Here is a 17,713-nt window from a genome sequence, read left to right on the forward strand (position 1 = left end):
GTTTCTCGGCTCTCTCCTCGGGCAGCGCTGGCTGCTCTGTCTCCCTGACGGATGGCCGCGGGCCCTTCCTGCCAAGCGGGGCGGGGGTGGGGTGCCCGGAGCACGGGGGAGACCTCCCCCTCCCTTCCCCTACCTCAAGGAGACAGAGCCCCCGGGGGCGGGCTGGAGGGTGCGCAGCAGTCCCCTCCCAGAGCTCTGTCCCTAGAGCGGCCTGACAGGATGGAGGCCAGCCCCCCACCACAGGGCCTCTGGGATGGGGGTGAGGGGTGGGCGGGCAGCCTGGTACCAGCCAGCGGATCTTCCTGGTGCAGCCCCACCAAGGACAACTGTGGCTTAGGGGACAGGGCTGGGCCAGAGGCCGAGGCAGGGTGGCCAGCATTGGACACAAAGGCCTCCCCAGTTTGCTGGGCTGCTCCCCACTCCCGGTGAGCTCAAAGGCCACACCCTCATCTGCTAGACTCCCGAACCACTTCTTGGGCTGAGGGAGGCCCAAGACTACTCCTGTCTTGGGCTGAGGGGCCCCAGAAGTCCAGGGGAAGCCTTCGGTGAGGACGCAGGGCTGGAGGTGGCACAGGATGAGGGGTCCCTGACTCATCCCAAGAGGCTCTCAGAGCCCAGCGCCAGGTGGCTGGGAGGGGAGCCAGGTTTAAGGTTATGGGCTGTGGGGAATAGGGAGGCAGAGGCAGGAAACCCCTGGGCACAGAGTCCCGGGGATTGTCACCTCCAGGCACCAGGGTCCCTGAGCCCTGCTGGCACCTCTGAGCAGGGCAAACTAAGATCGGACAGGAAAGTCCTTCCGGGCCTGGTCAATGGCCTGCCGCCCAACTCCTGCTGCAGTGCCTAGTGCCTCAGTTTCCCTTTTTTTTTGTTTGGTATGAGGGATCGAACTCACAACTGTGCGCTTGCAAGGGAGGCGCTTATGCCGCTGAGCTAAATCCCCAGCCCTTCAGCTTTCCTTTTGAGAGGGTTGGCACCCTGTCCCTCCAGCTTGTGGCCAAACAGGGCCAAGTAGCTGGGGCTTCCAGCTGGTGACCCTTGCTCCTGAAGGGTCAGGGTGTAGGGGAAGAGGGTGGGGAGGGGGGTTGGGGTCACAGCAGTGCAGCAGGAGGATGGCAGGCGGTGGTGGCCCTGTGATGGCACCTGAAAGGTGGCTGGTGCTCCCGGACCTGCCCAGGGTGACTCTGGACGGAGGCTGCTGCCAGGGGAAGACGGAAACAGTCCAGGCTTCCCAAATGTCCCCGTGAGAAGGCTGCCAGCCAAAAGACAGAAAGAAAAGAGAAAAGGTAAAGGAGAAAACAAATGGGAGGGCTTGAGGGCCCCCCTTTTTTTCAGTTCTGGGGGTTGAACCCAGGACTTTGCCACTGGGCTGTATCTGTCATCCTTTAAAACAATAATTAAAAAATGTTTTTTTTGTGACAAAATCTCACTAAGTTGGCCAGGTTGGGCTTGAGCTTGCGATCCCACTGCAGCCTGCTCAGTAGCAGCAGTGACGGTGGTGCCTCCCCAGCCGGCTAGGGGGCCTCCCTGGCTGTACCTCATCCTCCTGCGGGAGGGGATGTGGGTACCAAGAGGGTAAGGGGCGCCCTGGGGCTGCCCGGCGGCCTGGGTGTGAGTGTGTGAGTGTCTGTGTGTGACACACACAGACAGTGATGACAGGGAGATGGTGACAGGGAGGCAGAGAGCGAGGGAGGACAGGGCCAGATTGGGGTGTCCACAGTGCAGGGACTCCCCTGTGAGCCCCTCTCTAAGGCATTCTTAGCTATGACTTGGGGGTCCTGTTACGACTAATGCCTCTGTGTCATGAAGAATCAAGACTGATGGATGCTGAACTCCTATCTAACTCAAGGAACCCCGAGCAGACAGCTCAGGGAGGTGCCAGAAGCCTCTGCAGAGTCACCTGCTGGGGACATGGTCAGAGGTTGGAGGGGGAAGGCAGGGCAGGCCTGGACTCTCCTCATATTGATCCCCTGCAGCTCAGGGGTGGAGGAGCAGTGGGGCAGATGCAGGGTTTCAAGTCTCAGGAAAGACGCGCTTGCAGAGATCACCCTTCACCTGACACGCAGCTGTGAGGAGGAGGGGCTCAGGGTGTCAGGGGGGACAGCGGGGCAGCAGGGCCCGCTGGAGGCCAAGAAGGAGCCAGCAGGAGGAGCCAGAGAGGAAGAAGTGGGGTCCGGAGGAGCCCTTCCAAGCCGCCTCCCCAGCTGCTTCAGCCAACTGCACCACACCCTCAGCCCCGCCTTCAGCCCTGAGCTCACAAATGTGTGGGTTCCTGATGGACTCTGGGCTCCGCTTTGGAACATGCAGCCTTTGGTGGGGGTCAAGCCCTCATCACATGAGTCTTTGGGGGACCCTTCTTTCTGAAGCCCTAAAAACACTCGCTGCAGAAAAGGCAGAAGACATGGAAATGGGAAGATTAAAGCCCCTGAGTTCCAGGGGCAGCAACTTGTCAAGAGCTCCTCAAGGGACTTTCAAGAATGGAACCTGACCATTGACACACACTCACATGCACACACACAATGCACACACATACCATGTGTACACACAGGATGCACACACTTCCCCCAGATGCCATCATACCGTGCCCACTATTCTGCAGTTTGCTCTGTTGAGCAACAAGGGTCTCACAGGCAGCAAGTCCTGCTGCTAGCTGCTGTCACTGGTGCAGAGCAGCTGACCTATTGTCTCTTTATTTACTTATTTATTTAATTTTTGTCTTTTTTAAGACAGGGTCTCGCTGTGCAGTTCTGGTTGGCCTTGAGCTCACTTTGTAGCCCAGACTGGTCTCAAACTCACACTGTTCCTCCTGCCTCAGCCTCCCAAGTGCTGGGATTACAGGTGTGAGCCACCACGCCCAGCTTTATTTATTTATTTGGTCTTTTTTGTTTTTATCGGTACCAGGGATGGAACTCACGACTGCCTGCTTGCAAGGCAGGCGCTTATGCCACTGAGCTAAATCCCCAGCCCCCGGCTTTATTTATTTTTTGACAGCTTCTTGTGCACAAAGGCTGTGCCCCTCTGCCCCAAATCGAATCTGTGCCTCACGGTGGTGCCCAAGCTCTGTGGGAGGGCAGAAGTCAGCTCCCCTATCCCGTGTCCAGAAGACCTGTGAGGACCCCAGAGGCCCAGTAGGCCAAGGGCTGCAAGGGGAGGCTGAGGTCCCTTTGCTGTGCAGCGTTGTGTGAGCGCCCAAACCGCTCTGAGCCAGTCTCCTTGCTCCTGAAATGGGATGTGCTATCACTTCCTTAATAAGCTTTGCTGGCCTGGGACCTAAGTGTCCCAATTTCAGGGCCTGGCTCTGTGGGCTCCATGAACACGGTCACCTGTGTCATGGTTCCTCCCTGGCCCTCAGCTGGCAGAGCCCACAAGTGACATTGGAAGCTCTTAACTACACACACCATCAGACCAGAAGGCCAGGCTCAGTGTGGCCATTATAATGGCCTTGTTTAGTTAGTTTTTTTTTTTTTTTGAAACAGGGTCTTATTATGTAGTCCAGCCTGGCCTTGAACCCACTTATGTAGTCCAGGTTGGCCTCAAATTCCAGGGATCCTCCTGCCTCAGCCTCCCAAGTGCCAGGATTATAGGCATGCATCATCTCACCTGGCTAATACAATGGCCTTGATAGTGTCCTGTGTTCCAAAAACAAGTTCAAGTCCTAGCCTGAGTACCTAGAAAGTGCCCTTATTTGGTTTTTTGTTTGGTTTTGAGACAGCATCTCACCATGTAGCCTGGTCTTGAACTCATAGTGCTCCTCCTGCCTCAGTCTCTGGAGGGACCAGAGGTACATTGCACCATGCAAGGTTAAGTGGCCTTATTTGGAAGAGAATTCTTGCAAATACATTCAAGTTAGGACCAGGCCATGCTGAGTCTTGTGGGCTCCAGGTCCAGTGACTGGGGTCACTGGAAAGGAAGATGTGATTTGGACAGAGGCCCAGACACACAAATGCAGAGGGAGGAGGGAGAGAGGGGCGATGGTGCCCCAGGCTCAGGGTCTCTGGCAGCTGACAGCAAGCGGGAGCTGTGCTATTTTCTTAGGGAATGTCCACCGTGGCTTTGCACAGGCGTGGCCAGAAGTTGCCATGGGAAGCCCAAGCTGGCACAGCCGGAAGGGACTTCATTGGGTACCTCCCCGGACTGCATCCTGCAGCCTCAGGGGTTTTGACTGCAGGTGCACTGTGACAGCTTGTCACTGGGTCTCACAACTTTGCACTGTAACAAAGGGGGCGATTATGCAGTCCCTGCCAGCGCCCTGGCTGTGGGACTCTGGCTGTGGGACCACGGTGGGCCCTGAGCGCGCCTAGATGGCCTTTCCTTGTAAGTCGGTTTTGTTCGCAGCAGAGGTTCGGGTCTGCCCGTTATTTATTGTGCAATGAGCCAGATCGGGCTAAGTCCGAAGCCAGGCCTAGGTTGTGGGCCTGGGGATCCCCCGAGGTCAAGCGGCGGTCCGAGGGAAAATGTCCGAGTCCCACTCGGGGCCCTCGCTGCTGGACTCCGCTCCCTGACGCTCTCGGGGCTCCAGACCCAGGACATCAGATGGGCGCGATGGTCATCTCCCAAAAGGAAGTTTGCGGGGCAGAGCTCCCTGCCACCCTCCCCGTGGGCGGAGCTCGGACAGCGCCTAGCGGCGTCGCGTGGGATCGCAGGGCAGGGAAGGACCGCAGGGTCGGAGCAGGAAGGCGGGCCCATCTGGGGCTGGGATTGGCTGCAATCGTGCCTGCGTCCACGCTCGGGTGAGCCACCTGGGGGTACACCTGGCCGGTCTGCCCCAGGCACTCAGCGCCGCGGTCCTCCGAGCCTTTAGGGGGCGCTGTGGGCCCACGCACGCTCGCGGGTCTGCGCGGACCGGAAGTACGCTCGAAGATCACTTCCGGCGCGCTGTGGCTGCCTGGGCGGTGGACCCCGACGGGCGCGGGGCTGGGACCAGTGGAGCCGGTAAGTGCTCTGCTGGCGTCTCGGTCAGGGCGGAAGGCGTGGCTGCAGCAGCGCACCCGGGCCGCCGCGATGCCGTTCCTGCACGGCTTCCGGAGGATCATCTTCGAGTACCAGCCGCTGGTGGATGCCATCCTGGGCGCCTTGGGAATCCAGGACCCCGAGCGGCAAGAGCCCCTGGACGGGTGAGCGGCGCGGCAGTGACCCAGGCCTGTGCCGTGGGGCAGCAGGACGGAGGCTAGGGCGACGTCGGGCCTCGCCCTGTGCAGGGGAGCGGGGTGGAGGCCGCGAGCGCGGCTCTTGTCAAGCCGGAGCTGGACGACGATGAGTGTTTCGAGGCTGAATTTGCATTTTGTGCAGACAGCCCAACCCTCCGCGCTGTGTGGGGAAGGCGTGGAGCGTCATCCCGGTGCAGCGTCCGCGGCGCCGGGCATTCGCGGTGCGCACAGGGGTAATTACACCGTCTGCTGGGCGCGGTGGCAGGGAGCAGAGAACCGTGGGGGCGGGGTGTCCCCAGAGTTCCAGCCTGGGGGCGATTAGCAGTCTCACGGGGACTTGGTGGCAACAGAGGTCTTCTTCACCAGCACGCCAGCTCTGCCCATTCTGAGTTTGCAAAGTGCAGTGTAAGGTATTTCCGGAGCTGACGATGCTGGGGCGCTTGGCATTTGGGGGGACTGCAGGCGCCCCTCAGGAACTCTGTCCAGATGCCTGTGTAGCGCTGGGACGGAAGCAGAGCGAGGAGCTTGATTCCTGCCCCTGCGCCAAGGGGGAAACTTGTAGCAGCCAGCCAGAGGAGTGCAGATGGGTGAGGTTAGCGGAGGGCGAATGAGGGCGTCTCACCCAGCGAGGGAGGTGACCGCCGGGAAGGAGTTGGGGACGTTGTGGGAGCTGCATGCAAGCTTCAGAGCTGGCCCTGGCTTGGTACTACTGGGGAAGGAGCACAGCCGTCACAGTGGTCAGTGCTGACCGGGAGGGGGCGGAGGTCAGCGCAGGAGTGTGAAGGCTTTAGCTGGAGGAGGTGCTGCTGCGGGGCGGGCCTGCCACCCTGCAACTCCGGGAGGGTCAGCGACCTGTGCGCCTCCTGAGAAACTGCATCAGTCTGGCCGTGGGCGGGGACGCCAGGGTTCCCCTCGGTCCCGGTGTGAGGCCAGTTCTCTGGGGAGCTCCGAAGACAACTGAACAGATCCGCGCCTTTGGTAGCAAGCCCAAGGGAGAGGCCTGGTGCAGGTTGAGGTGTATGTCAGCCAGATGATGGCACCTGCGTGTAGTGTGATCTACCCCGGAGGCTGAGGCAGGAGAATTGAAGGTTCGAAGGCTGCCTGGGCAACTTAGGGAGATCTTGTCTCCAGAGGACGATGTTTAAAAAGTCTGGGCAAGCAGCTCAGTGTTAGGACACTTGCTTGTCGTGTGAGGCCCTGAGTGCAGTCCCATTGGGTGGCTGGATGGAGGGCAGGAATGACAGGGATAGTCAGTTCAGCTCTGCCGTCACACATTCTCTTTGGGAAGGCTGTGCCCTTTTCAGGGTGATTGCTGCAGGGCACTAAAGACCACCCCACCCAGAGCCTCCCGCCTTCCCTCAGCCAGTCCCCTCTCGCCCCCAGGCCCAGCTATGTGGCTAGCGAGGAGAGCCGGCTCCGAATCCTCGGAGAGCTGCTGGAGAAGAAGGCCCACTCCCCATTCTACCAGGAGGGCGTCAGCAGCGCGCTGCTCAAGATGGCTGAGCTGGGGCTCACACGGGCGGCTGCCGTCCTCCTGCGCAGTGGGGCCAACCTCAACTTTGAAGGTCAGCAGGGCAGCCTCCTCATCCCCTGGGGTGCTGGCTGGACTCACCTCCTGGTGCCCCTGAAGCTTCTCCCCTAGCCAGCCTGCTCTGCCTTGGCCCTGTGCTGGGTGTAGCAGGGGACACAGTGACCCACCTCTCTGAGTGGAGCTGTGGCTGCTGGCACCGCGCCTGCACTGAAGGAAGGCCTTGTTCTGCTGCCAGTTCCTCGAGCCCTCTGGTGACTCTGCTCAGACCTTTGGGGGAGGCAGGAGCGTGCAGGCTTCCTTCCAGCTGACGGTGCTGGGGAAGATGACAGGTTGCCCCCTTGGCCTCCTGAGGTTGTAGCTGGGGTGGAGGACAGAGAGTCAGCAGGCAGGGCTGCCCTGGGAGCCACTGGGCTCTGCTGGCTCTCCCCATGGAGGAGACACAGGTCCTCTCCCCATGGAGAGGGTGCAGAGGCTGGGGGCTCTGGTTCCTAGGAATGGGGGTGGGAGGTCCTGAGGTCCTCACTGGGCTCCTGGCCCTGAGAGCCAGCACACTGTGGGCTTTACCCAGTGGTTCATGGCCCTGTTAGACAGGAGAGGAAGCTGAGGTCCAGCGGGCTCAGTGCAGCCCTTGGGGCTGGGCCCAGGCTGACCACAGCACCACCTCGTGTAGACCCCGTCACCTACTACACAGCCCTGCACATCGCTGTCCTGCGAAACCAGCCTGACATGGTGGAGCTGCTGGTGCACCATGGGGCTGACATCAACCGGAGGGACCGGGTAGGAGTGGGCATTGCCTGCGGGGGGCAGGGCCTGGGGGTTCCAAGCAGCCCTGCAGCCCCTGGGCCAACCCGGCTGGTGCTTCTGGGCTCAGATCCACGAGAGCAGCCCTCTGGACCTGGCCAGTGAAGAGCCTGAGCGCCTGCCATGCCTGCAGCGCCTGTTGGAGCTGGGAGCTGACGTCAACGCGGCCGACAAGCATGGTGGGTGGTTCCGTGGGTGACAGCTGGCATGGGGACAGGGCAGCCAGGTGGGAGCACTAGGTGGAGGGCAGGACGCCAGCCCCTGCCAACAGCCTGGCATGGCTGGTACACAGCTAGGGCAGGGTGGCCACCTTGGAGAGGAGAGGCTGTGCAGTCATTGTCCCCAGGGTCATCCTGGGAGGAGATGGTTAAGTGCCAGCTTCCCAGGAGCAGTGGCTCTGTCAGGCAGCAACTTGGGGTGCACAGGACTGCCTCTCCTACCCCAGCCCTGGACAGTCCTTTCCCTTCACTCTGTCCCCTCTGCAGGGAAGACAGCTCTGCTGCACGCGCTGGCCAGCAGCGACGGAGTGCAGGTCCACAATACGGACAACATCCGGCTCCTGCTGGAGGGAGGTGAGGCTGCCCCCTTCGCCCGCCCCGGCTGCGGCTCTGCCCCCACCCCTCGGCCCTGCCGGCCAGGTGGATGGTGGCCTCTCATCTTCTGCTCTTCCAATGGCTCTTCCAGGAGCAGATGTCAAGGCCACCACCAAAGATGGGGACACCGTGTTCACCTGCATCATTTTCCTGCTCGGGGAGACCGTGGGCGGGGACAAGGAGGAGGCCCAGATGATCAACCGATTCTGCTTCCAAGTCACACAGCTGCTGCTGGCGCACGGGGCCGACCCCAGCGAGTGCCCGGCCCATGAGTCCCTCACGCACATCTGCCTCAAGAGCTTCAAGCTGCACTTCCAGCTCCTGCGCTTCCTGCTGGAGTCAGGGGCCGCCTACAACTGCTCTCTGCATGGTGCGTCCTGCTGGTCCGGCTTCCACATCGTCTTCGAGCGCCTCTGCTCACACCCAGGCTGCGCCGAGGATGAGAGCCACGCAGACCTGCTGCGCAAGGCTGAGACCGTGCTGGACCTCATGGTGACCAACTCCCGGCGGCTCCAGCTGCCCGCGAACTTTGACATCCACCCGGTGGGCAACCTGGCTGACAAGATCCAGGCCTTGCACCGATCCCTGCGGCAGCTGGAACTCCGCCCCCCATCCCTCAAGCACCTGTGCCGGGTACACATCCGGCTGCACTTACAACCGTGGCCCGTGGACGTGAAGGTCAAGGCGCTGCCGCTGCCCGACAGGCTCAAGTGGTTTCTCCTCAGCGAGCACAGCGCTGCAGCCGAGGACGACAGCTGACAGGAGCCAGCCAGGCACCAGTGTCCACCAGTGCTGCCTGGGGAGGGGCCTCTGTCTCCTGGGGAGCCAGCCCCCCCTCCCTCGTGGCATGGGGGCATCTAGGCATTTACAGAAGCAGGCGGCATGGAGTCGAGTACCCTGAGCTGTGGCTGGAGTCCCAGGTCCCCAGTGGGACACAGTGAGCCTGCAAGGAAGCCAGGTCCTGCGCCTCTGCTCCAGACTGTCACTTGTGGAAATGCTTTTGGTGTGCAGGGAGAAGGTACCCAGGGCCACCCCAGGCTGGTCATCTCAGATGTATCTGGGACCCCTCCCCCGCCCTCCAAGTCTGGGGACGATGCCTTCTGCTGGGCAGTGGCAGGACAGTCTTTTCCCAGGCTCCCCACAGCTGACCACTAGGCCTGTTAACTGCCCAGCACCAAACCCTCAAGCCACTTCCGGGCCACGAGGTCTGTTGGTTGGTCGGTCAGTCCTGGGGAATTGTGGAGAAGCCTCTGGAAGAGCCCAGGCTGCTAAGCGATATATTTATATCACAGATTAAACGATTATCTTGGACTTGGGGTCCTTGTGTCACCTTCTGGGTACCCCCCCACCCAACCCCGTGCTGGTAGGGATTGGGAGACATGACATTCGGGGACAGCTGCCCTGGGGCCTGGCACTCATTCCCACAGAGCACTGGCTTGGGCCACCACAGTACAGGGATGCAACCTTTTATTTCTGACTGAAAGTGCCACCAAGGGGGAGCCCCCAAGTGCAGTAGTAGCCATACATATCTCCCCCAGCCTCAGGCTGTTGTGCCCACCCCTTTAGGGACAGCAGCGTCCTGTCACCAGAAGGGTGTGCTTGGCTCCCTGGATGGGAAGCCCAGGTGTGCAGCATGGCTCGAGCTTCCTGAACACTGACCACACCTTCCCCACTACCAGTCTGCACAGCCAGGCTGTGGGCCTCTCGAAGTGACCCACTGCCTGCTGCCTGGCAAGGAGAGAAGTTTGGCGCAGATGGGCAGCACAGGTGTACTTAATGCTGTCCACACCCAAGCAAGCTGCCGGCCCAGCGGCTCATCTCAGCGCCAGGCTGTACACGTGGTAGATCTCATCCGGGAGGTTCTCCTGCCGCTCTTCGGCCAGGAGGCTGAGGCCTGCGCTGCGCACAATCCTGTGCACCACCTGGAGGTCGCGGCATACGCTGCTGTCCACATCGTCCAGGATCACACCCTCCTGGGCCATGTTGTCCTTGATGACAATGAGACCATTGGGGCGCAGGCCGCGCTTGCAGCGCCGTAGGAACTCAGCCAGGTGCTGGTCGGTCAGGTGGCCTGAGGAGGGCAGAGGCAGTTATGGGGGTGTGGTGTAAGGGATGGGCTTCCTTACAGGTCACCTGCTCACTTGGCCGCATCAGGGTGTGGTGGGCACGCCAGTCATCCCAGCACTATGGGAGACTGAGGCAGGAGGTGCCAAGAGGCTACCCTGGCCAACTCAGCCAGACCCTAGCTCAGAAATGAAGGGCTGGGGTGTGGTTCAGTGCGAAGGCCCTGCATTCAACCCTCAGGACAAAAGACCCTAAGTTACCCGCACAAAGTATGCACTGGGGTTTAGCCTGGCGGGCGGGGTTCCTTTCCCATGCCCCATACCCCATTCCCTGCTGGGCCTGGTCTAACTGTGGCGGGGGTGGGCAGTCAGGGACAGCACTCCAGGTGAGCTGTGAGGCCAGGTGGGAGCATGACAGGAGGCAGCAAAGCTTGGGTGGCTGTCTTCAACCCCGAGACCCCTGAAGGCTGGGCTTCCTTTCTCGGAATGCAGCAGGTCATTGCTCACAATTTCTTAGCAGAAAACTGCCCCTAGCCAGGCACGGTGGTACATGGCTGGCATCCTGGCACTCAGGAGGCTGAGGCAGGAGCACTAGCACCAGTTCAAGGCCAACTGTGAACAGTACAAGGGTACATGGCAAGCTGTCTCAGAACCAACAGAGGCCAAGGCGGGAGGGCAGGGCCCCTCACCTATCACCCACTGGATCCAGATGACGTCATAGGAGCCGGGCTCAGGGCTGAAGTCCTGCAGGCCACAGCAGAAGTAGTTCCTCACCCTCTTGCCCTCTTCCCCCAAGTAGGTCTTGGCCTTGGCCAGAAAGTCCTCCGTGACGTCCACCATGTCCACCACCTCGAAGAGAGGCAGGAGCAGCCGCTTGGTGATCCGTCCTATGCCGGCCCCACAGTCCAGGGCGCAGGAGGTTCCTGGCTTGTTCGGGCCTTCCTGGAGAGCAGAGGGGACACGTGACTCCTGGGGCCCTGCCATGCACATAGGTGGGAAAGGACCCAGCACCAGCCAGCCAGGAGACTGGGAGGGGGTGAGTCCTCTAGGCATTGCACTCCCCACTAGGGTAGAACCTGGAGCCTCATGTATTATCACTCAGATCCTCCAGGCATTTTTATTCTTTTTTTTTTTTTTTTTTTTTTGCCTTTTCCTTTTTTTATCGGTACCAGGGATCGAACTAACAACCGCCTGCTTGCAAGGCAGGTGCTTATGCCGCTGAGCTAAATCCCCAGCCCCTAGGCATTTTTAAATTGAAGCTATAGACAGGGCCTCATGAAGTTGCTCAGGCTGGACTCAAACTTGTGATCCTCCTCCTGCTTCAGCCTCCCAAGCAGCTGGGGTTACAGCTGTGCACCACTGCACCTGGCCAGGCCTTGAATTTCCAGAATGAAGGTCAGCTTCGACTCAGACACAGGCACTGATGATCTCTCCCTCCTCGAACCCAGGGAAACGAGGGCACAGTGTGGACAGAGGGGAGGAGTGGCAGGAGGTGTACACCATGGGCAAGACTGACGGACTTCGGGGGCAGAATGGGCCGATGTGGCCACCTGCACTCTTCAGGGATTCACGAGCAGGCCCATATCCTGCAGTCACTAGCACTGACACCACAGACCCTGCTGGACAGCTGAGTCTGGCCGAAGTGGGCAGTCATAGGGGCCAGGGTGTCACCCCAGCCTGGCCCGGTCCATCCCCAGGTCTACCTATGCGCTGCCCCGCAGCCCCCTGGAGCAGAACCCTCTCCCAAGGGCCCCACCTACCCGCAGGAACCGCTGCAGGAACTTCCGGGAGCTGCTGAGATCCAGGCTGGAGATGTGGCCATAGCCGCCCAGCATGCCATCCACTGTGGGCGGGACGCGCTTCCAGTAGCTCTGTGCCCGGGAGTAGAACTGCTGCTCGTCCTCGATCACCTGGCTTGTCATACTGCCACCAGCCCCAGGCAGGGCGCTCTCCTGACATGAGACAGAGGTGTCAGCAGCCATGCGGAAGAGGGCTGCACGCCTGTCCAATCCCAGGGACTGGCCGGGGTCTTCAACCCATGTTCTGCCCTGTGGCCAGCAGGGCCTCTGTCCCCTACGCTGCATCACTTGGCGGAACGCCATCATGTGAGGGCAGGGCAGGCTGTGTGCACGGATCTGTGTGTAACTGGGGCTCGAGCCCCTGACAGGAGCCCTGGGCCACATGGAGGACAGGGACACAAGCTGCAGAGCTGTGCCCAGAACCGGCCCAGCACAAGGCCTGATGTAGGAGGTCTGAGAGGATGGGAAAGCATGCAGGAGGTCAGTGTTCTGCCGCGATGGGCAGTGGACAGAGCATGGGGCAGCCAGGCAGGTGGAAGCCCAGGTCACAGTCTCACTCGGTAGTGCAGACCTGGCCCAGGGTCTCAACTGTGCTGGCCACTGTGCAGCCCAAGGGGCACAAGGGCAGCTGGTGACAGAGGGGACCATGGAGCTACCTCTGGGCTGCGGCAATGGGGCCACCGTCCAGCATCCTCAGGAGAGTGGTCCAGGTTCAGTGGCCCTCAGCAGCCCAGCCTTGAGGTCCTGGAGGAAAAAGGACCGCTCACCCCCACCTGGCTGCCAGAGTGTGGCCGAGTTCAAGCCCTGACCCCGCAGCGCTTCCGGTGCAGGATGGCAGCCAGACAGTAGAAAAACTAAGGGACAGGGGCCCTTCCAAGTGGCAGGTGCCACGGCCCAGATAGGTGACTAGAGCAGAGCCTAGCAAGGGAGGAACGCTCAGCGCGCGGCTGTGCTGAGCATAGCAGCATCACAGCGTGGCCGGAGGGGACAATGGCAGGGAGCATGTGGAGTCTGGGAAGGCAGGTGGCCTGTTCTGGTGGCCCTGAGGACACCAAGGTTATCACCAGCGGGAAGCCTATCACCTGAGTTGAAGAGCAGAGTGGTGGCAGCAGCCATGCGTGGCGGCCTGCGCTTCCTGGGGCCGCTCCCTGCCACGGGCCCCCTGCCCACTCTGGGAGCTTCCCGCCACCTGCCATCTCCTCACTTCCTGTGCCTCCTCTGTTCACCTCGGGTCTCAGCAGAGGCTCAGGAGGAAAGCGATGGAGCCCAGGCAGGAGTGGAAGCGGGGTTTCTCTGCAGCCACCTCTGCACAGCCCCGGCGGGAAGCCACCAGTCCTGGATCCATGGGGAATCCACACACAGCTCTGGGACGTGGCTTAAGGACAAGTAAAAGAAAAGGCCTAGCTGGGCATGGTGGTGCATGTCTGTAATCCCAGCACTCTGGGAGGCTGAGGCAAGACAATCTCACAAGTGTGAGTCCTGCCCAGGCAATTTAGGGAGACCATCTCAAGATAAAAGACAAAGAAGGGCTGGGGATGTAGCTTAGTGCAAAGGCCCTGGCTTCGGTTCCAGGTTACCAGCCTAGGGAAGAAAAAAAAAGAATGGAGAAAGGAAAGGAAAACAAGTAAAGGAGAAAGAAGAAAAGAGAAGAGAAAAAAGGCCATAAGTGTGAGGGCCTCAGAAGTCAGGAAAGGAAAGGGACTCAGGACTCCCAGCTCAGAGCCAGCCCCCTCCTCCCTGCCAGCCCCACGCACACACGGCTGTGCCTGAACGCCTCCTGAGGAGCCTTCCAGAAGCAGCCTGAACGCTTCCTGAAGAACCTTTTCAGAAGCAGTACACCAGCCTTGACCAAGATCCTGCCCCCGGGCAGGCAGTGGGGTGCAAGGCAGGTGTTCCCCTCAGCCCACTCCAGCTTTGGGCCTGACATTCCTCAGGGACAAGGTTACACAGTGGCGTGCTGACAGCTGCCCATGGCTCATGCCCCACCAGGCTGGCCTGCAAGGCCTGTGACCTTCACTGCACCCACAGGGAAGCCATATAAAACCTAGGGTTCTTCAGCCCACCCACAGCCCCAGCCCGGCCACATCTCAGACTCCAGAGCTCAGAGGGGGCAGCAGGGGTCCCAGGACAGGCCATGGACCTCAGATCACGCTGTCCATGGGCCCACCACACTGCTCCCCACAGGTGTCCTGGACCCACAGCTTGGGGGGCAGAAGGGGTATCGTGCCCCTCGCCCCACCCTGGGGGACATGGGGAGCGTGATGTGGAAGCTGCCAACCCCTGTGGAGAGAGCGCAGGAAGTGCCTGCCAGCCCCAGTGTCACCCTGTCACTGGGTAGGTCTGATGGTGCAAGGCCAAGTGGGCTGCCCGATCTGTGCCATGGTGAGATCGCCAGAGAGGACAGTGCGCCACCAGCCCTGTCCCTACTTGCTGCCAGCGGTGGCCCAGGGAACTTCAGCTGTTCCTCCCCACTGGACTGGAAGCTCTGCGAGGGTGATGGCAACACCAACACCCCGAGATGCAGGACTGCACTGCTCTCCTGTCCCTACTCTCCGTGGCACCTGAGTATCCAACAAAAAGTTCACTCAGGAGCAAACACCAGAACAATTTGAGCAGACAGACCAACCTCCGGGACAGGGTCAAGGACCCTGTGCATCTCCAAGTCCCCTGGGGCCCAGTTCAAGGTGGGTGTTTGCTAACTGGCTGCTGGTGATGGACGGAAGGGGTTTCATGCAGCCATGACCATTTTCTACTTCTAAGGAAACCCTAGGACATAAGTCCAGCCTCCACACTTGGAGAAAGCCGAGGGCTACTCTGGCCCATGTGCCTGACCGCTATAAATGTCAAGGTCCCCGCACAACCTGATTCACAAGAATCCACTTGCCCAGATGCTAGGAATGACCTGGGGGGCCTGGTGGCCGGGAAATGGCAAGGCAAGGCAGGAGTGCCAACACTGCCTCCCGAGGAAACGGGACCCCTGTCCTGCCCACATGTGGCCCTGGGGGCTCAGGGCTGCCTGGTGGGACATTCCAGTCCCTAGATGTCAAAGGGCAGCAAGGCTGGGCAGGTGAAGGGGTGTAACCTACAGGACTCTCCCCTCAGCACGATGAGAAGCCACAGGGCCCAGCGAGCCCAGGGCTACCATCTGGCTGTGCCTGTACTGTCACCCACAGACTTGTGCACAGTCACCTCAATCTCCCTATGCCACATTCTTAAGAAAGTCTGAAAGCAACGGGAGATATACCGTGCTGAAAGTTAACTGCTACTCTGAATCTTGTGGACAGCACCTGGAAAGAAAAAAGGGCAGGCGTAATGGCACTCAGGAGGCTGAGGCAGGAGGGTTGAGAGTGCAAAGCCAACTATACAGTATCGCCCTGCCTCAAAAAATGCAAACAAAGCGGGAAGTGATGACATACACATAATCTCAGCACTCCACAGGCTGAGGCAGGAGGAATGCCACAAGTTCAAGACCAGCCTGTGCTACATAGAAAGACCCTGTCTCAAACATAACAACAACAACATAGGCTGTGGTGGTGCACATCTGTAACCCCAGGACTCCGGGAGGCTGAGGCAGGAAGACTGCCAAGTCTGAATCCAGACTGGGTAACATTTTGAATTGGCAAGAGCTTGATTCAAAAACTAAAAAACGGCTGAGAATGTAGCTCAATTTGGAGGTCCCAGGTACAAACCCCAGCACTGCAAACAAAACACAATGAAGGACTGAAAAACAAATGCAAAATAAAATTGGTAAGACTTAAAAAGAAAACAAGGCCCAGCAGAGTCAGAGGCGCCACGTCTGAGTCAGTTATATGCGCCAGCTGCGCAGGCCTGGAGAAGCCCTGGCCTCGCCCTCCTGTTCGCTGACTCCCAGTGGGAGCACAGACAGTGTGGAGAGCAGGTGGATATTTACAGGGAAGACCAAGGTGCTTCTTGCAGCGCCAAGCACTGTTCTCTAGTGAGCTGAGACCTCAAATGAGGTCCCTGTCAGCCCTGCCAGTTAGGAGCAGCAAATAACAAAAACACCCTGAATTCTATATACACTGTGGCATGCAGGAACTCCTGGCCTCCAACACCTCAAATCGGCAGGCGGAGGGTGAGCTTCCCCCATGTAAACCTAGTATCACTGTAGATTAAGACCTTGTTCTGGACAAGGCATGGTAGTACACTTTTGTAATCGTAGCACTTGGGAGGCTGAGGCAGGAGGATCTCCAGCCTGAATTACTTAGGGAGACCGTGCCCCTGCAAACAACACAGAAATAAACGTCCTCAAGACCATATGACCTCTGGACTCCATAGGAACTTTCTATATGCATCCCCAACCCAAAGTCCTCAGTATACAGACAGAAAAACCCAAGTACTATGCCTTAAAACTACACGGGGGCTCAGGGGGCTCTGCCATTGTCCACTTCCCAGCCTAGCCCACTGCCAGGGCCTGGCCCCGGGCTGTTTTAATTCTTTATAGCACAGAGAAACCAAAGAGCACAACTCGCACTGCTGTGGGTGGCAAAGTCTAGGCCTTTCAGTACTCCATCCCTGCGAACCTACTGACCTCAACCCAGAGGGCTTTGGTGAAAACTGTCCTTTCAAGCTGCACCTGTGCCCGGGGTTAAATGATAGCATCTGCAGCACTCGGGCGGAGCCGGGCATGTCTCAGATCCCTCGCACCCGGTCTTCCAGCGGCGCTTTCATCACCGAGTCTCTGAGGGGAAACTGAGGCTCAGTGCTTGGACAGCCTGGCTCTCCTCCTCCTCCCCGTGGTTCCCTCTGTCCCAGCCGAGGTCCGGCCGAATCTCCAGAGACACACACGTGGGGCCCGAGCCGGCGACGCGCACGCGCCGGGGAGCCAGGACGCGGGAGGGAGCGAGGCCCGGGCGCTGAGGCAGTTGGGGTCGGGCTCTCTTTTCTCCAGGCGGCCGCTCCCCTCCGTCCTTCTCGCGCTACTCACCCCGGGCGGGGCCTCCCGGGACCGGACAGAAGGACGCAGGAGAGGGAGGGCGAAGGCGGCTACAGCTCCGCTACTCCGCGACCAGACGTGACACCACCTGGCACGCGCTGCCTCCGTCCGTAAACGTCACTTCCGGGCCCGAGAGGCGTGACCGACAGTAGCCCCGCCCCGTTGCCGGATTGCCACGCTCCCACGTTGTTTAGCCCCAACCGCGGGCTCGAGCCGGGGCGGCTCTCTGAATTTTCTTTTTTTGAGTGCAAGGACCGCCCCGATTTCAGGATTTAAAGAAGCCGCGAAGTGTGATCTCGCCTCCAGCATGTACACGGGTTCAGTCTGAGGCTGCAGATTTGGCCTCTGCTGCCACATGCTTGTCAGAATTGCTCGGGTTGTAGCCTTCAGCCCAGCGCTTGCTGGGGGCTTTCAGGAAGCCGAAGCTGTTAAAAAGACTAACGGGGTTTGGGGATTTAGCTCAGTGGCTCAAGCGCTTGCCTGGTAAACACGAGGTCATAAATTCAATCCCCGGTACCAAAAAAAAGAAAAAGTAATAAAAAAATAAAAGACTAACTCACACCTATGATCCCAGCACTCATCCCAGCACTCAGGAGGCAGAAGTGGGCCAGAGACACCGCCCCACACCACGGTTGGGTTTCAGGGAAGACTGGACCACTGCCTCCCTAAAAGGAGTTTGTTAAAACTGTGCGTTCAGGTTGGGGGTGTCGTTGCCTATGGAGGCCTTGCCTTAGGGCGGCTGAGACCTGGCTGAGACCCAGCTTCCATCCCCAATACTGGAAAAAGAAAGCCATCTCAAGGCCTCCTGGCCCCCTCTAGCTGAATTGG

At 59.7% G+C, this 17,713-nt stretch overlaps 2 protein-coding genes across 6 annotated transcripts; one reads left to right on the forward strand and one right to left on the reverse strand.

The window, feature by feature from the left end:
• Positions 1-4,662: 4,662 nt before the first annotated feature.
• Positions 4,663-9,380, forward strand: Asb6 (ankyrin repeat and SOCS box containing 6). 3 transcript variants are annotated; one of them, XM_003470945.5, is made up of 6 exons: positions 4,838-5,111; positions 6,528-6,709; positions 7,346-7,452; positions 7,547-7,655; positions 7,962-8,048; positions 8,161-9,380. In XM_003470945.5, exons 1-6 carry the CDS (start codon positions 4,999-5,001, stop codon positions 8,826-8,828), a joined length of 1,266 nt encoding a protein of 421 aa, XP_003470993.1. In that variant the 5' UTR covers positions 4,838-4,998; the 3' UTR covers positions 8,829-9,380. The 3 variants fall into 3 exon arrangements, with proteins under 3 accessions (XP_005004017.1, XP_003470993.1, XP_063100272.1); XM_063244202.1 differs by having other exon boundaries at positions 4,907-4,929; XM_005003960.4 differs by lacking the exon at positions 7,547-7,655 and having other exon boundaries at positions 4,663-5,111; positions 8,161-8,265.
• A 139-nt stretch (positions 9,381-9,519) lies between these two features.
• Positions 9,520-17,034, reverse strand: Ntmt1 (N-terminal Xaa-Pro-Lys N-methyltransferase 1). Of its 3 annotated transcripts, XM_013153613.3 has the most exons (5): positions 16,877-17,023; positions 16,481-16,630; positions 11,893-12,084; positions 10,822-11,074; positions 9,520-10,140 (listed from the first exon to the last, which is right to left on the reverse strand). In XM_013153613.3, exons 3-5 carry the CDS (start codon positions 12,052-12,054, stop codon positions 9,884-9,886), a joined length of 672 nt encoding a protein of 223 aa, XP_013009067.1. In that variant the 5' UTR covers positions 12,055-12,084; positions 16,481-16,630; positions 16,877-17,023; the 3' UTR covers positions 9,520-9,883. The 3 variants fall into 3 exon arrangements, with proteins under 3 accessions (XP_013009067.1, XP_003470641.1, XP_005004020.1); XM_003470593.5 differs by lacking the exon at positions 16,481-16,630 and having other exon boundaries at positions 16,877-17,034; XM_005003963.4 differs by lacking the exons at positions 16,481-16,630; positions 16,877-17,023 and adding an exon at positions 12,588-12,681.
• Between the last annotated feature and the right edge of the window lie 679 nt (positions 17,035-17,713).

This window comes from Cavia porcellus, unplaced genomic scaffold, assembly GCF_034190915.1.
Source record: "Cavia porcellus strain 051 isolate PalLab524CR breed Dunkin Hartley unplaced genomic scaffold, mCavPor4.1 scaffold_49, whole genome shotgun sequence".
Lineage (NCBI taxonomy): Eukaryota > Metazoa > Chordata > Mammalia > Rodentia > Caviidae > Cavia > Cavia porcellus.

Excerpts from the sequence above, each read along its gene's own strand:
- Ntmt1 (XM_003470593.5), bottom strand. The coding sequence starts at position 12,054 with ATGACAAGCCAGGTGATCGAGGACGAGCAGCAGTTCTACTCCCGGGCA. Across the intron at positions 11,075-11,892 it reads TCCTGCAGCGGTTCCTGCGG|GAAGGCCCGAACAAGCCAGG; the intron begins GTAGGTGGGGCC and ends TCTGCTCTCCAG. Across the intron at positions 10,141-10,821 it reads CTGGATCCAGTGGGTGATAG|GCCACCTGACCGACCAGCAC; the intron begins GTGAGGGGCCCT and ends TGCCCTCCTCAG.
- Asb6 (XM_003470945.5), top strand. The coding sequence starts at position 4,999 with ATGCCGTTCCTGCACGGCTTCCGGAGGATCATCTTCGAGTACCAGCCG. Across the intron at positions 5,112-6,527 it reads CGGCAAGAGCCCCTGGACGG|GCCCAGCTATGTGGCTAGCG; the intron begins GTGAGCGGCGCG and ends TCTCGCCCCCAG. Across the intron at positions 7,656-7,961 it reads CAACGCGGCCGACAAGCATG|GGAAGACAGCTCTGCTGCAC; the intron begins GTGGGTGGTTCC and ends TCCCCTCTGCAG.